Source organism: Pyxicephalus adspersus, chromosome 9, assembly GCF_032062135.1.
Source record: "Pyxicephalus adspersus chromosome 9, UCB_Pads_2.0, whole genome shotgun sequence".
NCBI classification, from domain to species: Eukaryota; Metazoa; Chordata; class Amphibia; order Anura; family Pyxicephalidae; genus Pyxicephalus; species Pyxicephalus adspersus.
In genome coordinates, this window is record NC_092866.1 from 63,395,112 (window position 1) to 63,411,189 (window position 16,078).

Sequence of the window (16,078 nt, forward strand, 5' to 3'; positions counted from 1 at the left end):
CTAAAACTTGTGACAATAAAGTGCTCTCTCTCTCGTCCCCTCACTGCTTGCTCTCACTTTATCATCCATTTTTTACCTCTTACTTTCTCACTTTCTGTTCCCCCTTTCTCCTTGTAACATTTCCCTTTTTCTCCACTTTCTCTTATCTTCAATCTGTCTCTCACCTCTTCTTGCATCCTCACTATTTACCTCCATGTCCTTTCTTCTTATTTCTCTTCTCATCCCCAACCCTCTATTACTTTCTCTCCCCTACCCTATTCTTTTCCTTTTCTCCCCCTTCATACCCTTACTGCTCCCACCACCCTAATTCTCTTCTTCAATTATTCTCTCACTTCCCCTTTCCTTCTTACTATTTTCTTCCATCTCTTCTTTTCACCATTACTATCTATCCTTTACCATCTATTTCTTTTTCTCCCCTCTTTCCCTGCCTTCCATTATTCTTATTCTCCCCCTTTATATCCTTTTTACCGCAACCACCCTAATTCTCTTCCCCCCTCTCTCTATCCCCCTCTCCTTGCCTCCTCACTATTTTCCCCTCTCCTCATTTTATCATCTCTTTTCATCCCCCAACCTTCTTTTTCTTTCTTTCTCTATCTCCACCTTCCGCTTTTCTTTTCACCCCTTCCCATCCTTACCACCGTCACCACTCCTAATTCTCTTCCCCAAATTCTCTCTCCTCTCTCCTTTCCTCCTCACTATTTTCCTCTCTTTCCTCCTTTCCATCCCCAACCTTCTATTTCTTTCTCTCCCATATCTTTCTGTTTTCTTATTTTCCCTCTTTAAATCCTTACCACCCCCACCACCCTAATTCTCTTCCCTAATCTCTCTCTCCCTTCTCCTTACTATTTTCCTCCATCTCCTGTCTCTCTTCCTTTTCTCCTCTCGTCTCATCCCCAACACTCTTTTTCCTTTATAACCCCCACCTTCCTCTTCATTTCACCCCTTCCTATCCTTACCTCCCCACCACCCTAATTCTCTTCCCCCAAAGTCTCTCTCCCCTTTCCTTGCCTCCTCATTATTTTTCTCTATTCTTCTCTCTTCTCATCCCCAATCCCTTTTTTTTTCTCTCTCTCCCACCTTCCCCCATTTTCTAATCTCCCCCTTCCCATCCTTACTGCTCCCACCAATATTCTTCTCTTCCCCAATCTCTCTCACCCCTCTTATTTCCTTCTCACTATTTTCTTCTTCCATCTTCTCTCTCTATATATTATTCTCTCTTCTTATCCCCAACCCTCTATTTCTTGCTGTTGCCTACCCTCTTCTTTTCTTATTCTCCTCTATTATAATCTTTTCGCCCCCACCACCCTAATTCTCTTCCCCAATCTCTTTCTCCCCTCTCCTTGCTTCCTCACTATTTTCCTCATCTCCTCTCTCCATATTTTCTCCTCTCTTTTCATCCCCAAACGCTCTTTTTCTTTCCCCACCCTCACCACCCCCAATTCTCTTCCCCAATCTCTCTCTCCCCTCTTCTTGCCTCCTCAATATTTTCCTCATCTCCTCTCTCTTCTCTTCTCACCCCCAACCCTCTTTTACCCCCACATCCTCTTTTTTCATTCTCCCCTTCCCATTCTTACCACCACACCACCCTATTTTCTTTTTTTAATCCGCCACTTTATTTTACATGAGCACAATGCTGGTTTTAGAACGCATTGCTCAGAGCTCAGACCTTATTACAGTTTTTTTTCTGTGGTATCCACAGATGTGTCACTCTGTTTCTAGGATTTGTAAAACCCTTTTAGAATACCTTTGAGTGTTTCTTTATTCTCTCTCCATAGATCCTAAACATTACAGTGTGGTAATTCTTCTGACAAGTTGTGTTCAGTGTGGAATTATCTCGCACTCGCTCTAGAGTCATGTTTAATAAATAGTGTTTCTTGTGGCAGGGAATTCTTTTCCCTTACAAGGAGACTCTTGAGATGTTTGTTTATATCACAGGTCCTCTTACCGATCTGGAAGAACCAATAAAGTCCAGCTTCCACATATTTCAAACTATTGTTTAATTTCCGAGCGAAGATAAACCATTATCTAGTAGGGCTGTAATTCTCTCCCTCACTCTCCGAGAACAAAGTCGGAATACTTCCTGTCCCTGGAATTATCTGCAGGTGGACGCTTTGAACTTGCGGGGGCCATAGGCAACCCTTCATCTCCTAAAATGTAGTCCTGGTTCTGTGATCAGAGGATAAAGCAGCATTTCACTAAGAATGGTTTGTAGATGAAGAAATGAGTTCTGGTTGGTGACCTCTTCAACTAAAAACAACAATGTAGCATTTGGATAATGTATTCGGCTGTGCCAAGAAATGCCACTTAGAGAGACCCCATCATCATTTCAACAAAAATCTTTCCAAATGATTATATGGACATTTAATGTATTTTACATGTATTATTTACCTGTGAAAACCTCACTTTTGTAGACAATTAAAACCCTGAAACAGCTGCTGGCTTTACTTTTAGGGTAATCCACACAACTACCATATTCATATTCATTGGATGAAAGAATGGCACTTGAGTCAGGGCACAAGTCAGGGAACTGACAACGTATTTTATTTAGTATCAAGAAGTCAAACAGCCCATCAAAGGGAAACTTTATCATTTCTAAGTTTTCACCTTCTTATGTTACAGATCTTAAGTATATCAGTGCAAGGATTTCAGGAAAAGGAGGGTGGGGGTTCCTCTGTTTAGGAAGGTCAGAAATTGCCTAATCATATAACCATAATGGGGGATGGCTAGCTTGGCATCTCCCAATTCACCTGCATATTTAGCATTTTCACTCTGCTAGGTTGGTATGTTTCGCTCCAGAGATTAGTGAATTTTAAGGAAGGTGTTCCCTAGGCAATTGCCTTAAAATAGATCAGAATGCTAATCACCCGCTGCTGGAAGGAATAAAGAATTTGTTACCTTCTAATTTCCAGCTGCTGTTATATAATATCTGATCGCTGGGTTCCGGTATTTGTTATGTAATGCACACTGCACTGAATGCACAATGTTCTTCAAGGGTAAAAGAAGGTGGCACAGACCCAGATATTGCTTTCTACGAGTCCTCTGAGCAATTCAAAATTTTGTCGCTGCAGAAAAATATTAATTTCATAATTTCAACACCTAAGGCAATAAGGTCAAAATACTCCCTATAAACTGTGAATTTCTTCAGCAGCATGAGTTTAGATCCTGTCCTTGTGCAGAAGTGCCTAAGGTGGTCACCTTTTATGTCTAACCCTTTTTGTCTACCTCCCAGAGAAAGGAAACAAATCTAGAAAAAAAATAGTTTGACTAGAGTTCCACTTTAGTCTGATTCTTCCAACATTGCCTCCTGTTTCTATTTGATCATGGTGGAGGAAGTAGATTGTAAGCTCCTCTGGTGCAGAGACTAGTGAGTATTATATGTTTCTGTTCAGTACTTCTAAATATGTTATTAAAAAGTATATTAATAATAGTGTGATGGGGGGGGGGGGGGGGCATGGGAACTGATAGCACTGGCTCAGTATTTTCTGTACAACACTGCGGTATATGTCAAAGCTATATGAATGTATAATAATAGTGTGTGACTGTGGGGGGAAATTAGAGTGTCAGCTCCTGTGTACAGAGACTGATAGGACTGGCTCAGTGATCTCTGTACAGCACTGTGGTATATGTCAGAGCTATATACATGTATAATAATAGTGTGTGACTGTGGGGGGACAGTGGAGTGTCAGCTTCTTTGTACAGAGTCTGATGGGATAGGCTCAGTGTTCTCTGTACAACACTATGGTATATGTCAGAGCTATATATATGTATAATAATAGTGTGTGACTGTGGGGGAACATTAGAGTGTCAGCTTCTTTGTACAGAGACTGATAGGACTGGCTCAGTGTTCTCTGTACAGCACTGTGGAATATATCAGAGCTATATAAATTTATAATAATATACATGTGTGGACTTTGGGGGGAGGCATTAGATTATAAGCTTCCCTGGTGCACTGGCTTGTATGAATAGCTTAGTGTTCTCTGCAGCACTATGGCATATGTCAGTGCTATATAAATGAGAGGTCAGTGAGGTGGAGAGCTGTGGAGGGATGTGGATTTGTATGGATGAGAGGGGGGTGGAGGGAGTGCTGGCAGGGTTTCTGTTAGAGGGTGGAGAGATTAATACATCTCTTTACAGAAGACTTTCTAGTAATAAATTCCGGCGGTGTGGAGCCGGTACTATGAAGCTGGGGCAGGAAAGGTGAGTAACACAAATACTTCACACCGATCACTGAACATATTCCTTTGTGTGAGAATTGTGTATAGAAGGGACCCATTGCTGAACCCAAAGCTGCAGCATGCTCACCTTTAGCAGCCACACATCTCATTTATTTGCTAATTAGTATCTGGCTGCAATACATTTCCATGCAGCTGCAAACCACTAGTGTGCCATAGACATTAGTGGCTGCATTGGACATTACAAGAAACTACTAGAGCCAGTGACTCCATGTCCAAGCTGAACAACTTACAGCTTAATGAATGAGCTTTACATCACTACAACAGATCTTTCATTGGGCTCAATTCATAAATCTCTATCACAAGGATCCTTATTGTGGCCAGGTGACTGTTATTTTTTAAATAAGGGTACCGGTGTGCTAGATGTGTGAATGGAACCAACTGACTTCAGTTTTGGCTATTACTGCTGTTATTTCCAATTATGTTTTTTTATATATATTTTTTTATTGCATTATCTATTCATTTGATTCTTTTAAGGAACTACAAGTTCCAGCATGCACTGCAGGTTTCTTGTAGATAGGTGTCGGGTGTCCAGGCACCTGTGCATTAAAATGCAAATGGTCATCTTGACCCTAAAGGTCGCCTGTGTCTTCCAGGACAATGCCTGTTGGTGTTGCCAGAAATTGAATTATTATTATTATTATTATTAATAATAATATTAATAATAATAAACAGGATTTATATAGTGCTAACATATTACGCAGCGCTGTACATTAAATAGGTGTTGTACATCACAGGCAGATACAGACAGTGACACAGAAAGAGGAGCGGACCCTGACCAGAAGAGCTTACAATCTATGCTGTAATCTTTGCACTTACCTAAAATCTTAAAGCAAGTTATTTGCCTTCCTAATTATCATATCCTATGTGAATTACAGAACACCCCCTATTCTATGGAGAGAGTAAGGTACTTCTAGTCCAAATCATAAGAGCAGCCTAAGGTGACCACCCTCCTTCTCCATAGAATTGTTGTTACTAAAGGACAGTACTGCAAATGTTGCCACTATAGGATGGAAATGTGTTACTGGAAATATTGCAAAGTGAAAAAGTTACCGGATCCTGAAAATAGAAAACTAATGTAACCAGCACATGTAAGGACTGGTAAGCTGCAATACATTACATTGATGCTCTTGGGTTTATTGATAAATGTTACCTTGTGGCTCTATGCACATCATTTAGTAACAATCGTTCAGCAGCTCCTCCGTGGCATGATACAAACAAACATGATACAAACAATATTCTCTTCTCATTGGTCACTTACAAATTAGCAGCCAGCTAAGTGATTGGTCGGCTTGGTAAAGATTTCTGAATGGCTTTCCAATAATCAGCACCAGTTGCTCTTTTTCTTTGCACATTGCTTCTGGGATCAGAATATAAAATCCCAAAGAATATCAAAAAACTTCAATCCCAAATGATTGTAATATAAAGAAAGGGTTTACAATAGACAGAAAAATGTCAGCAGTTCCTAAACCCAACCTTCATAGTAGGGAAGGAGCCATCCGGAATATTGGTGCACTAGAGCCAGGCACACAGTAGCTGCTGGGTACCAGCTGTAATCCGGACTGAAAGGAGAGGATATGGGCCGTTTATAGGATCCATACAAAACTAAATTCACTCCAGCTGTGGCTACAAACGCTGCTCCCCGATCCCCCTCCTCTCCGCTACATGAAACACAAGAAATTGTACATAACTCCTGACAGCGCTGTGTATCTAATGCGCACTGTCAATGTGTTTGTTATTGTAACAGTTAGCGCTCAGCTTTTGACACTTTGTTATTATATTAGGAAGTTGTATTTGTCTTGGTTGTAGCCGTTTTAGGAAGCACCTACAAAACTCTGATTCAGTTTTATGATATGAATGTTTTATATAATAATATTAATAATAATAATAATAATAAAAAAATGTTAATAACTAAACAGGATTTATATAGCGTCAACATATTATGCAGCGCTGTACTTTAAATTAGTGAGCAACTTTTTTAAAAATGATCAAGCTTTATTTATAATACAAAATGTACATTAAATAGTGCAAATGACAGACGTATACAAACAATGCCACAGGAGGAGGAGAGAACCCTGCCCAGAGGAGCCACTGGGATTCTTTATCCATGCTATGTGCAGCATTCCATGTAGCACTTCCAGGTGTTTATTTTCTCATCACATTACACATCACTCCCCCCTGACTATAGCAGCTGGAAGAACTGCACTGTCTTCATTTAGTTATCTTCCATGGTCTCAATCTATTACCTTAGATTACCTAGAGGCATGAGGATGAAGCATACGCAATAACCTTCTGCCTATGCAGCTTTGGTTGTGTTTTTTTTAATGTCTGACACAGATCAGTTCCTTCTGCATCCTCTCATGTTGCAACATTGTCATAAGTCAATGAATGAGGAGAATGAGGAAATGTTTATTCCTTCCTGCAGCAGACTTATTCCAGCCTAGGCACAGTCTCTGATTGGAGCCCAATGACGGCTTTCTAATGATGATTGGTGGACTGTATATTGTAACACGTCAGGAATGTGTTCATGCAAACTTGTAAAATGTTACTGAAACTATATAAAATATAACAAGAGTATATGGAAGACATAGGACATTCATTCCTTATCAGAGACATTGGGACCCAGTAGCTGCACCCAATACAGGCTGCCTGCAGAACACTACAGAAGGGGGCGGAGACAAGACCAGTCATCTTGCACAAAGATAGAGAACAGCAATGACTGGTCTTTATAACCGAGGCAATACTTCACACTGGATAACTGTACACATCTGAAAGTAACACATAAATCACAGCTGATCGGAAGCCAAGCGTTAGAAATAATCCAAATAACTCTGCTTGCTCATAATAAAAATATACTCTAATAAGGTAATTCCACAGGCTTGAATTACTCCAGACAATCATAACTAAGCACCATTTTGTACTTATGTATTACTTTACAACCGAATCGGCACACATCAGTTAAAAATTGATGTCTGGCTTGTAATGGTGGTGCCGGAGTGAAGTATACAGAGTGTCAGGTGAACCACACCCCATATGTATATTTCAGCTGTGGTTTTATCTGTTGCCCTTTTACTGAAAGTCTGTAGCTGGTTCCTGGCCAAGTGCACTTAGAAGATATTAAGCAGCTGATAGAAGATAAAAGTTTCATAAAGAAATCCACAGAGTGGCCCCCATCCTTTCATCTCTCATTTTCCTCCCCTGATCCTCCGCACAGAAGCCTGCATTTCATTGAGAAGCATTTGGGGGATTTAGGTTCCCCTCTTATGCCATTGTTCTGTTATTGTAGGTAAAGGTGATTTCCATTTGCAGTAATTTCTTTTTTCCTGGATCTGTTTCAAACCTTATGAATGTCACAGTCAGGAAGAAATGATGAAAAAGCAGATGTGACCAATTTATTATAAATCCTTGTTATATGGAATTGCATGAGTTATAGGCAATCCCTTTGCTTGTAGTAAAATGTTGCACAATGCTTTGGTGTGCAGTCACTTACAAAGTCATTATCACCGTATTCCCTGTTCTGTTCGAGTCGAAAAATGATAAAACGTTGTCGTTGTCACTTCATTTAGACATTATAAGTGAGGTTCAGTTACCCAACGGTCACAGAACCTTCGTCTTTCTGTATGGGTTAGGTTTCCGGGAAGAATTTTCCAGGAAACGGGATACATGTGAATGTGAAGTGCTGGAGAGAGTTTTATTCGTTTATTATGACACCTCAGGTAATTCACCTGTTATGAAAGAATGATGGCATCTCGTAGGTATTTCAGGAAATCCAAAAGTGGTGGTATAGAAGATCTAAATATAGAAGTCATATAGATATAGAATTTGTGAAAACAAATCACTCATTTATTATTGTAAGCTTGGAGATCTCTTCGCTCCTCCAATGACCTACTAATGAGTTCCTCACTCATAACCTCGTCACACGCACAGCTCCAAGACTCTCTGGAATGGTCTTCCTCGTCCTATTCAGCTTGCTCCTACTTTCTGCTCATTTGTCTGTCCTACTTTCTGCTCAATCTGTCTTATTCTGTCTCCTAAGCCGTCACTACTCACCCACCATTCCATATCCCCGATACTTCCCCCACCTCCTAGATTGTAAGCTCTTTAGGTCAGGGTCCTCTCCTCCTCCTGTGTCACTCCCTGTATCTCTCTGTCATTTGCAATTTAATGTAAAGCGCTGCGTAATATGTTGGTGCTATATAAAGCCTGTTGATTATTATTATTATTATTATTATTAATAATAATAATAATATTAATAGTGAAAACACATTTTTGAAAACAAATAATATTGTATGCTTGTAGCTCAGTATTAATAATTAGAAGGCTATGACTTCTATACTTAGATATAAAAGATTGATAGAAATAGAAGTCACAGCCTTTAAATTTATATTTAATACTGAGCTAGAAGCATACAATAATATATAAACTCAATAAAACTCAATGTTTATGGGTAATGCCCATGATGCCCCTTATTTATAGATGTGAGATTAAACTGCTATGTAAAACTGCTTTTTATATAATTTGTTGCAGTCCCAGGAGGTTTCTAAGAATAATAGTTCTTAGCCTAAACTTTTGGGTACATTCACATAATGATGATTATAGACAAGCTGTTCTTAATAGGAAAAAGGGAGGATACACTTGGCCTCTATGAGACACCTACCGGAAAAATTCTGCTTTTATTTTAAAATCTTAATCCCGAATCTCAATAATTAGTATGGGGGGAACCATTAACAAGTCAGTCCATAGACTGGTGATTTCCTGGACTCTGTAACAGCCGGAGGGTCTCGGCATCCCTGCAACTTTCAGGGTATATGGGAAATAGTTACTAATTTACCTGTAGATGACTTTCATGTCATGAGGCAGTTCTGACCTGTGTCTTCCTCTCAGACTGATGTGGTCACCTTTTCATTAATGTTTAGTAACTGATCTCTGCTGTACAGGCAGTTACTCATTTCCTAGGGAGTTCATTTGATCACTCGCATGTTAACGGTCAGAACAGGTACGGCCAAATTTACGGGTTAATATTCATTGGGTCTACAGCTGAATTCCAAGTTGGTTTTTGGGGTTCTCTGAATGAATGAGGTATAGTTTGTTTATGGGGACCCAATTGGATTGGTGATATCAGTTTGGTATTGCAGTGCTGAGTTCACATCCCCTCCATGGACCATGCATGTATGTGTGTTTTACTTATTTAACCACAATCCAAAGGTGGCTCTCACCCCATACTATTATGTCGGTGTTCAAGCCAGGTGGAAAGAATTTGTAGGTGGGTGGCAGCCCCTGTATTGTGACCATGCACTATAATTACCACCCAAAAACAGCCGGGTGGTTACTAAAAAGTGCTGGGTGGTGCGCCTGGCCAGAAGGGGCTGGGGAGAACACTGTATGTGTACAATGATATTAAGGATATTAGAATGTTCGCTCTTCCTAAATGTTCTGTGCTCTCTCTAAAAAGTTTTATTACATTGAATCTTTGCATTTCTTTCCCAATTTTTGCTCAAATTTTGATGTTGGTCAAGTACAAATGAAATGATTTTCAATGACATGGTTTCCAAATAATACTTGGAGGGGACAGCAAGCAGTGTTCAGATAATTCCTTCAATTTATAGTCCACTTAGAGCTTGGATATAAAACAAGAAAAAAGTGTTACCCATAGAAGTCAGATACATAGACGCTGTACTAGCTGCTGTGATACCTTTTTTTATTTTCTAAGCTGAAAATGTATGCACAATGCTCCGTTTCATATCCCTTTGTTCCAAAATAAAGCTAATGTCCTTTTCGATATTGCCTAGATTTACTTGGTGACAATACACAAGCAAAGAGGAAAAAGGGGATTCTTTAGCATAACATTTCTGTATTACAGTGAGAACAACATTAGTTTACAATAGCAGTTTACTTTGTCCAAGACCCATTAGTTAGGACATGGGATGTGGACTCAACTACTATACAAGCAACTTTTCTATAAACAGACGTCTCATAACCCGACACGTTTCGCCTCAGTTGGTTGCCCTGCAGCCAGCAGCAGTTCTGTTCTGGAATCCCATCTGCTGGTCACTTCCTGGTCTGGGATACTTAGATAAACTTATACATTTACTCGGTACTTTTCTGTACCAAATTAACAGCAGGCTTGTGAATGACAGGTTTTCCTAAATCAATGTTCAATAATGTTTTCTTCTATCTTGCAGAGGCGACAGAGATTGCTGTTTCGCAGCAGACAGGAATGAATGAGAATGGATTCTCAACGCTTTCCAGTAACAACTCAGCCATACCCCAGCCTAATTCTGCAAATAAACCTTGGAGGAGCAAATCCCTTAGTGCAAAGCACACCAACACGTCTTCCATTTTGTCTGTCAAGCAGCCCGTGCCGGACAGCCCTAAACAACCTCAAGAACCCCCCAAACCTTCTCCTAACAATCAGAAATCTATGCTGGAGAAGTTAAAACTGTTTAATAGCAAGGGGGGTTCTAAAACCAGCCTAGAGGGCTCTCGGGATACCAGCTGTGAGAGACTCGACACCCTCCCAAGCTTTGAGGAGGCAGAGGAAATGGAGAGCACGGTAAGAAACACCAACAGCACAAGCCCATCCGCAAGCAGTCCCAAGATAGCGCTCAAGGGCATCGCTCAAAGGACGCTTGGCCGGGCCTTGACAAACAAGAAAAGTTCTCCAAAGGGCAGTGAGAAAGAAAAGGACAAACAGAAAGAAAAAGATAAGAATAAAGAGGTATCGAAGAGGATATCCGTTACGGAAAAGCCGGAGGTCAAAGAAGAAATTAAAGAGGAGTCTGTCCATGCTTCCGCCGACATGCCAAAAAAATCCTCAAAGATCGCCAGCTTCATCCCCAAAGGGGGCAAAAAGGAGGGCTCTGCTGCTGCTCATAGTGGAATACCAAAACCAGGGATTAAAACTGCCACCCCAGGAAAGTCCTCAAGTGCCCCAATCTCTGCCAAGGATGGGGACAGGAGCCGGAGTGGGAAGACCAGTTCTGGGATGTCTCTTCAGAAGCTTGACAATAGGAATTCAAGCTCTACGTCAAGTTTGGCTTCCTCTGAGGGCAAAGGGGCATCCACAACAGGTGGAGCCCAAACTGTTCATGGGCCTAGCGGGAATACACAGACCACAGGAAGTAACACAGTCAGTGTCCAGCTACCTCAACCTCAGCAACAGTATAATCACCCAAACACGGCCACCGTGGCGCCTTTCATGTACAGGTAACATACTTAAGCAATGTTGTGCTCAAGCCCTGCCATTAGGCAGAACTGCCCCAGCCTATGGATATTAATAAATTGGCATAATGTCAACAAGCAGTTAATAGGATTCAAAACAAATCTCCAATGACCTCTGTAGCTGCAGGTACTGTAGAGAAAATTGTCCTCAAAAGTGAAGCAGTGAAGTTCCTCAAGTTGATTCTTAGCACTTTGTTCTATCCCCTCTTTCTATGCACCTGATTTGTTTTTTTAAGGCTGGGCAGGCTGCTGGATGAAAGTGAAGCTGCCAGAATCAAAGTGAAAGTGCCTCTGCTATAAACTTTAAGGATGAATTACTCCACAGTAGCTGCAGGGATCACAAAAAGTTTTTAGCTTATTTATTGTGTTTTTTTTTATCATTTTGGGTAGAGTGTGGACAAGTTAGAACTCCTTTCAGGGTTTTACATTTCTTGGTATCCCTGGTGGGAATATTCACTGACCCTTCCCTATTTAAAACTAAAATAGAAATATTGGATCTACTTGAATATAAAATATTTATTGTATACAGTAGTAAGAATTTAAATCTTGATGAACTTGCTTCTTCTTTATGCACATTTTCTAATATGCTACAGGGCTTCTTCATTAACCAGTCCTAGGAATGCTGCACCCGGATGTCTGTCTGGAATGACCTGCAGGGCATTGGGGAGGTGATAGTTAAAGGGTGGGGGAAAGTTCCTGGAGAAAAAGGGTCTGCTTGGTAGGAAATACATTGTTTAATCTTCTGCCACAGACCAGAAATCTGAACAACCTGTGTAAATAGGACTACTCCTAATATCAACACACATCACTTAAACTGAGCCAGAGCGCCCTCCGGTGACCACTGCACATCATAATTTTAGGAATTTCATTATAGGATATCCCCGGAAAGCTGAACAAAAATTGCAAATTTTTTAAAAGCAATTTTTTAATGAATTATCGAACAAGTAAATGTAAAATTCTACAGTGACATTTAAAAAGGCATAATACTAGAAATTATACTATGTGAGTTTCATGTTATTTTTGATCCATGATCAGTATTATATTTGATTAAGATTATTCCTTGCAATTAGTTAAAAATATTCAATGCACCATCCACTTGTTCAGTAACTGATATCACAATTGATTTTACCTTTATATCCAATCAAAATATCAATCGTAACACTAAAAGTAGTTTGGATTTCAATATAACTGTCAACTAGTTGGCTAAGAAAAAAAAATTCCCGTATTGATTTTTAATCTTAGACATGTTAAATCTTAGACTGGTGTATGGCTAGCTTGAATTAGAACCCGGACCAGCTGGTATGGCATGTGCCAGAGACCACACACACAGCAGTAAAATACGATGGATATTCTGCCATTTTATTAAATAACAAGTAGTAGTAATGTAGTTTGCATCCACCTTCCATTTTTCTTTTCACCTCTGCTTGCTCTAAGCCCATTGCACATTGGCAGCTGGCAGCGTTGGCATGAGCAGCACTCGTCATGCATCTGGCATGGCCCTCATGAGTAGAACTGACAGCGTAAAGATAAATGTAATGAATTATGTAAGATGAATCTGCTGTGAGTTTATTTATTGTGTCTGCTTTGTGTAGGTCGCAGGCAGACAGTGAAGGGAATGTTTCGGTGGAGACCAGTACGGGCGGATTACAAATGGAACCAACACTGTACAATAAATCGGGAACGACCTGTCTGGAGGATCTGTCTGGTGAGTCTAATGAATGACGGTCATTGTATTGTATCAACAAGAAATGCTGTACCTTCTGCATATGGGGACCCCTCACTCCTCTATACAGAGACATAAATGGCAGAATCTGGTTGGTATAGACAGCCACAAATGCTTTTTCCTTCCAGTGTCTATTACAAATTGTCTTTTGGCACCAAGCAGACTTAATCAGCAATATGGCTAAAATAAAGAAATAAGTAGATGGAAAATATTATAACTGTAAAAAATGATCAATTTATTGCGGTCCTATCATCTGTGTGTGAGTAGCTTTAGTGCAGATACAATTACAAACACAAGCGAATTTGTGGTGCCAACAGGCTGCACTTCTGGTATCTCGCCCGTCTCTAGGCCCGAACCCAGTCACATGACATAGGTGGTATTGTCACTGCTTTTCTAAACTCTGACACCGGGTACATCAGTGGTGGGTCAGACAAAATAAAGAGTCCGACTAAAAGTATAATTTGAAGGAGTTATATTGAGTTAAGTAACCAGCTTCTAATATTTTACTTGGGGGGATCTACAGGCTTTGATCCCTTCTAGTATTCATAATGATATTCAAGAAGGTTTTGTAAAAACACTTTTAGGGCCCCTACACACTCATGTATAAAAATGAGATGAGTTGGCACCTATTGTATGTGTGTATTGGGGATACATTCTAAATAGCACTGCAATGTGTTGTGTTAATGTAAGTATGCAGATATTAGAGGACCATAGAGACCCAGACATTTATTAAAAGTATTTTTTTGCTGCTAAACACAAATTAACCCTTAAAAAGCTACAGATCTTGTGTGATTGTGATAATAGCGATGATCCTTACATTTTTTTAATAACATTACTTCAGTCTGTGACCATTTTTTTTCTGAAGCAAGTCCAAAGTTTCTGACCATCTCCTGTGGTGTGCCTGCAGGTCCCTGACCATCTCCCATTGGTTTATGCATTCTCAGACCATCTCTTGCAGGATGTATCCAGTCCCTGACTGTCTCCTCTAGTACATGTGCATTCCCTAACCTTCTCCACTAGTACATGTGCATTCCCTAACCTTCTCCACTAGTACATGTGCGGTCCCTGACCGTCTCCTGTAGTACATGTGCGGTCCCTGACCGTCTCCTGTAGTACATGTGCGGTCCCTGACCGTCTCCTGTATCTCCCGTAGTACATGTGCGGTTTCTGACTTTCTCTTGTAGTACATGTGCAGTCCCTGACCGTCTCCTGTAACATTTCATTTACTGAATATCATGTCTGGCCCTTGTGATGTTACAATATATAAATACATTTCCCATGTCCCCCAATTCCTTGTATCATGGTAATGAACCTGTTCCCTCCATTATGCTTTCAGGGGAGGATCCTGAAACTCGGAGATTAAGAACTGTGAAAAACATTGCTGACCTTCGACAGAACTTGGAGGAGACGATGTCCAGCCTCAGGGGAACTCAGATCACTCACAGGTACCATCTGACTCCTGTTACCTCTTCATTGTGTGCGGTTCCTGACTTTCTCCTGACATGTGCGGTTCCTGACTTTCTCTTGTAGTACATGTGCAGTCCCTGACCGTCTCCTGTAACATTTCATTTACTGAATATCATGTCTGGCCCTTGTGATGTTACAATAGCCTCAGGGGAACTCAGATCACTCACAGGTACCATCTGACTCCTGTTACCTCTTCATTGTACATGCTGATGTCTGGATACTGGATCACTGAACAACCAATCAGATGCTGGGGGTCATCCTTCACCTGGATTAGTATAGCTGAGGAGGGGTTAGCCGCCCTGTCATGTTACTGTTGTCTATTATGTATTGTGTGTTTTTGAAGAACTGCAGGAACAATGCAACTAGAAGGATTTTTAAAAGTGCTCTACACTGCACCTTAGTGCACTAATTAGACTTTGGGGTGAACACACATTGCTGACACTTTGTACACATGTGCAGTGACCTGTAAAAAAATACAGTGCTGCTAGGACAGGTCTAGGAAACACAGAGAAAAAAGCAATAATAACCCAGTAAATCTATTAAACCTTGACGATCCCAGAACAGCATAATACAAAGACAAGTTCAAATGTTAAATTTGTAGATTTGCTTGATTGGTCATAATTGATATTTTCTGCTTCCTTCAGCACGTTGGAGACCACATTTGACAGCAACGTGACCACTGAAATTGCAGGCCGCAGCATCCTTGGCCTGACCTCTCGGCCGACTCCTTTAACATGGAGATTGGGACAGTCCAGCCCTCGTCTGCAGGCAGGCGACGCACCCTCTATGGGCAACGGGTACCCTCCAAGAGCCAGCGCCAGCCGCTTCATTAGCTGCGAGCCCAGCCGCTACATGTACTCTGTGCCTCTTAGGAGGCAGCTAGCTACCAGAGGGAACCTGGGCCACGGTGAACTTTCCGATAAAGGGGATGATTTAGACATGGAGAACGTCAATGTCGATGCCACGGGATACATGAGCGACGGTGATGTACTCAGCAAGAATATACGAAGTGATGAGATCACCAGCGGGTAAGATTTAGTTCTTTACTTTTTAAACAGTTGCTGAAAAAATTGATGACAATCTGTTTAAAAAATGTTTTCAAAATTCAGCTTTTCTGCACAGCACGTCCTTTATTTCAGTCAACTTCTTTGCATCATTTCTTTTAAAGATTTTAGAATTAAGTGCAGCTTGCTGATTTAGTAAACACATGCATGTTACGTGTGTATGTTGTAGATATATAATGCCCGGAGCAGGAGAATAATATTACTAATGCATTCTGTCTTGTGCAACTATTTCAGGTGACATGTATACGAGAATACTGTCTGTAAGAAAAGGTTGCTTAAAACTTTTGCCACCAGATGGCACCATGAATACACAATTCCAATGGTTTCCAAACCTTTCTGTTCACAGCTTCTTTAGGGCCTTTTTCAAAGGA

The 16,078-nt window shown here is 40.7% G+C and overlaps 1 protein-coding gene across 1 annotated transcript in view; it reads left to right on the forward strand.

The window, feature by feature from the left end:
- The window catches only part of NAV2 (neuron navigator 2), a gene marked incomplete in the record, with an annotated part of 175,018 nt that overhangs the window by 94,680 nt on the left and 64,260 nt on the right, over nt 1-16,078 (forward strand). Inside the window, 4 exon segments of the mRNA XM_072422311.1 lie at nt 10,415-11,438; nt 13,046-13,158; nt 14,513-14,621; nt 15,288-15,671. Of these exon segments, the coding sequence (XP_072278412.1) occupies nt 10,415-11,438; nt 13,046-13,158; nt 14,513-14,621; nt 15,288-15,671 (1,630 nt within the window).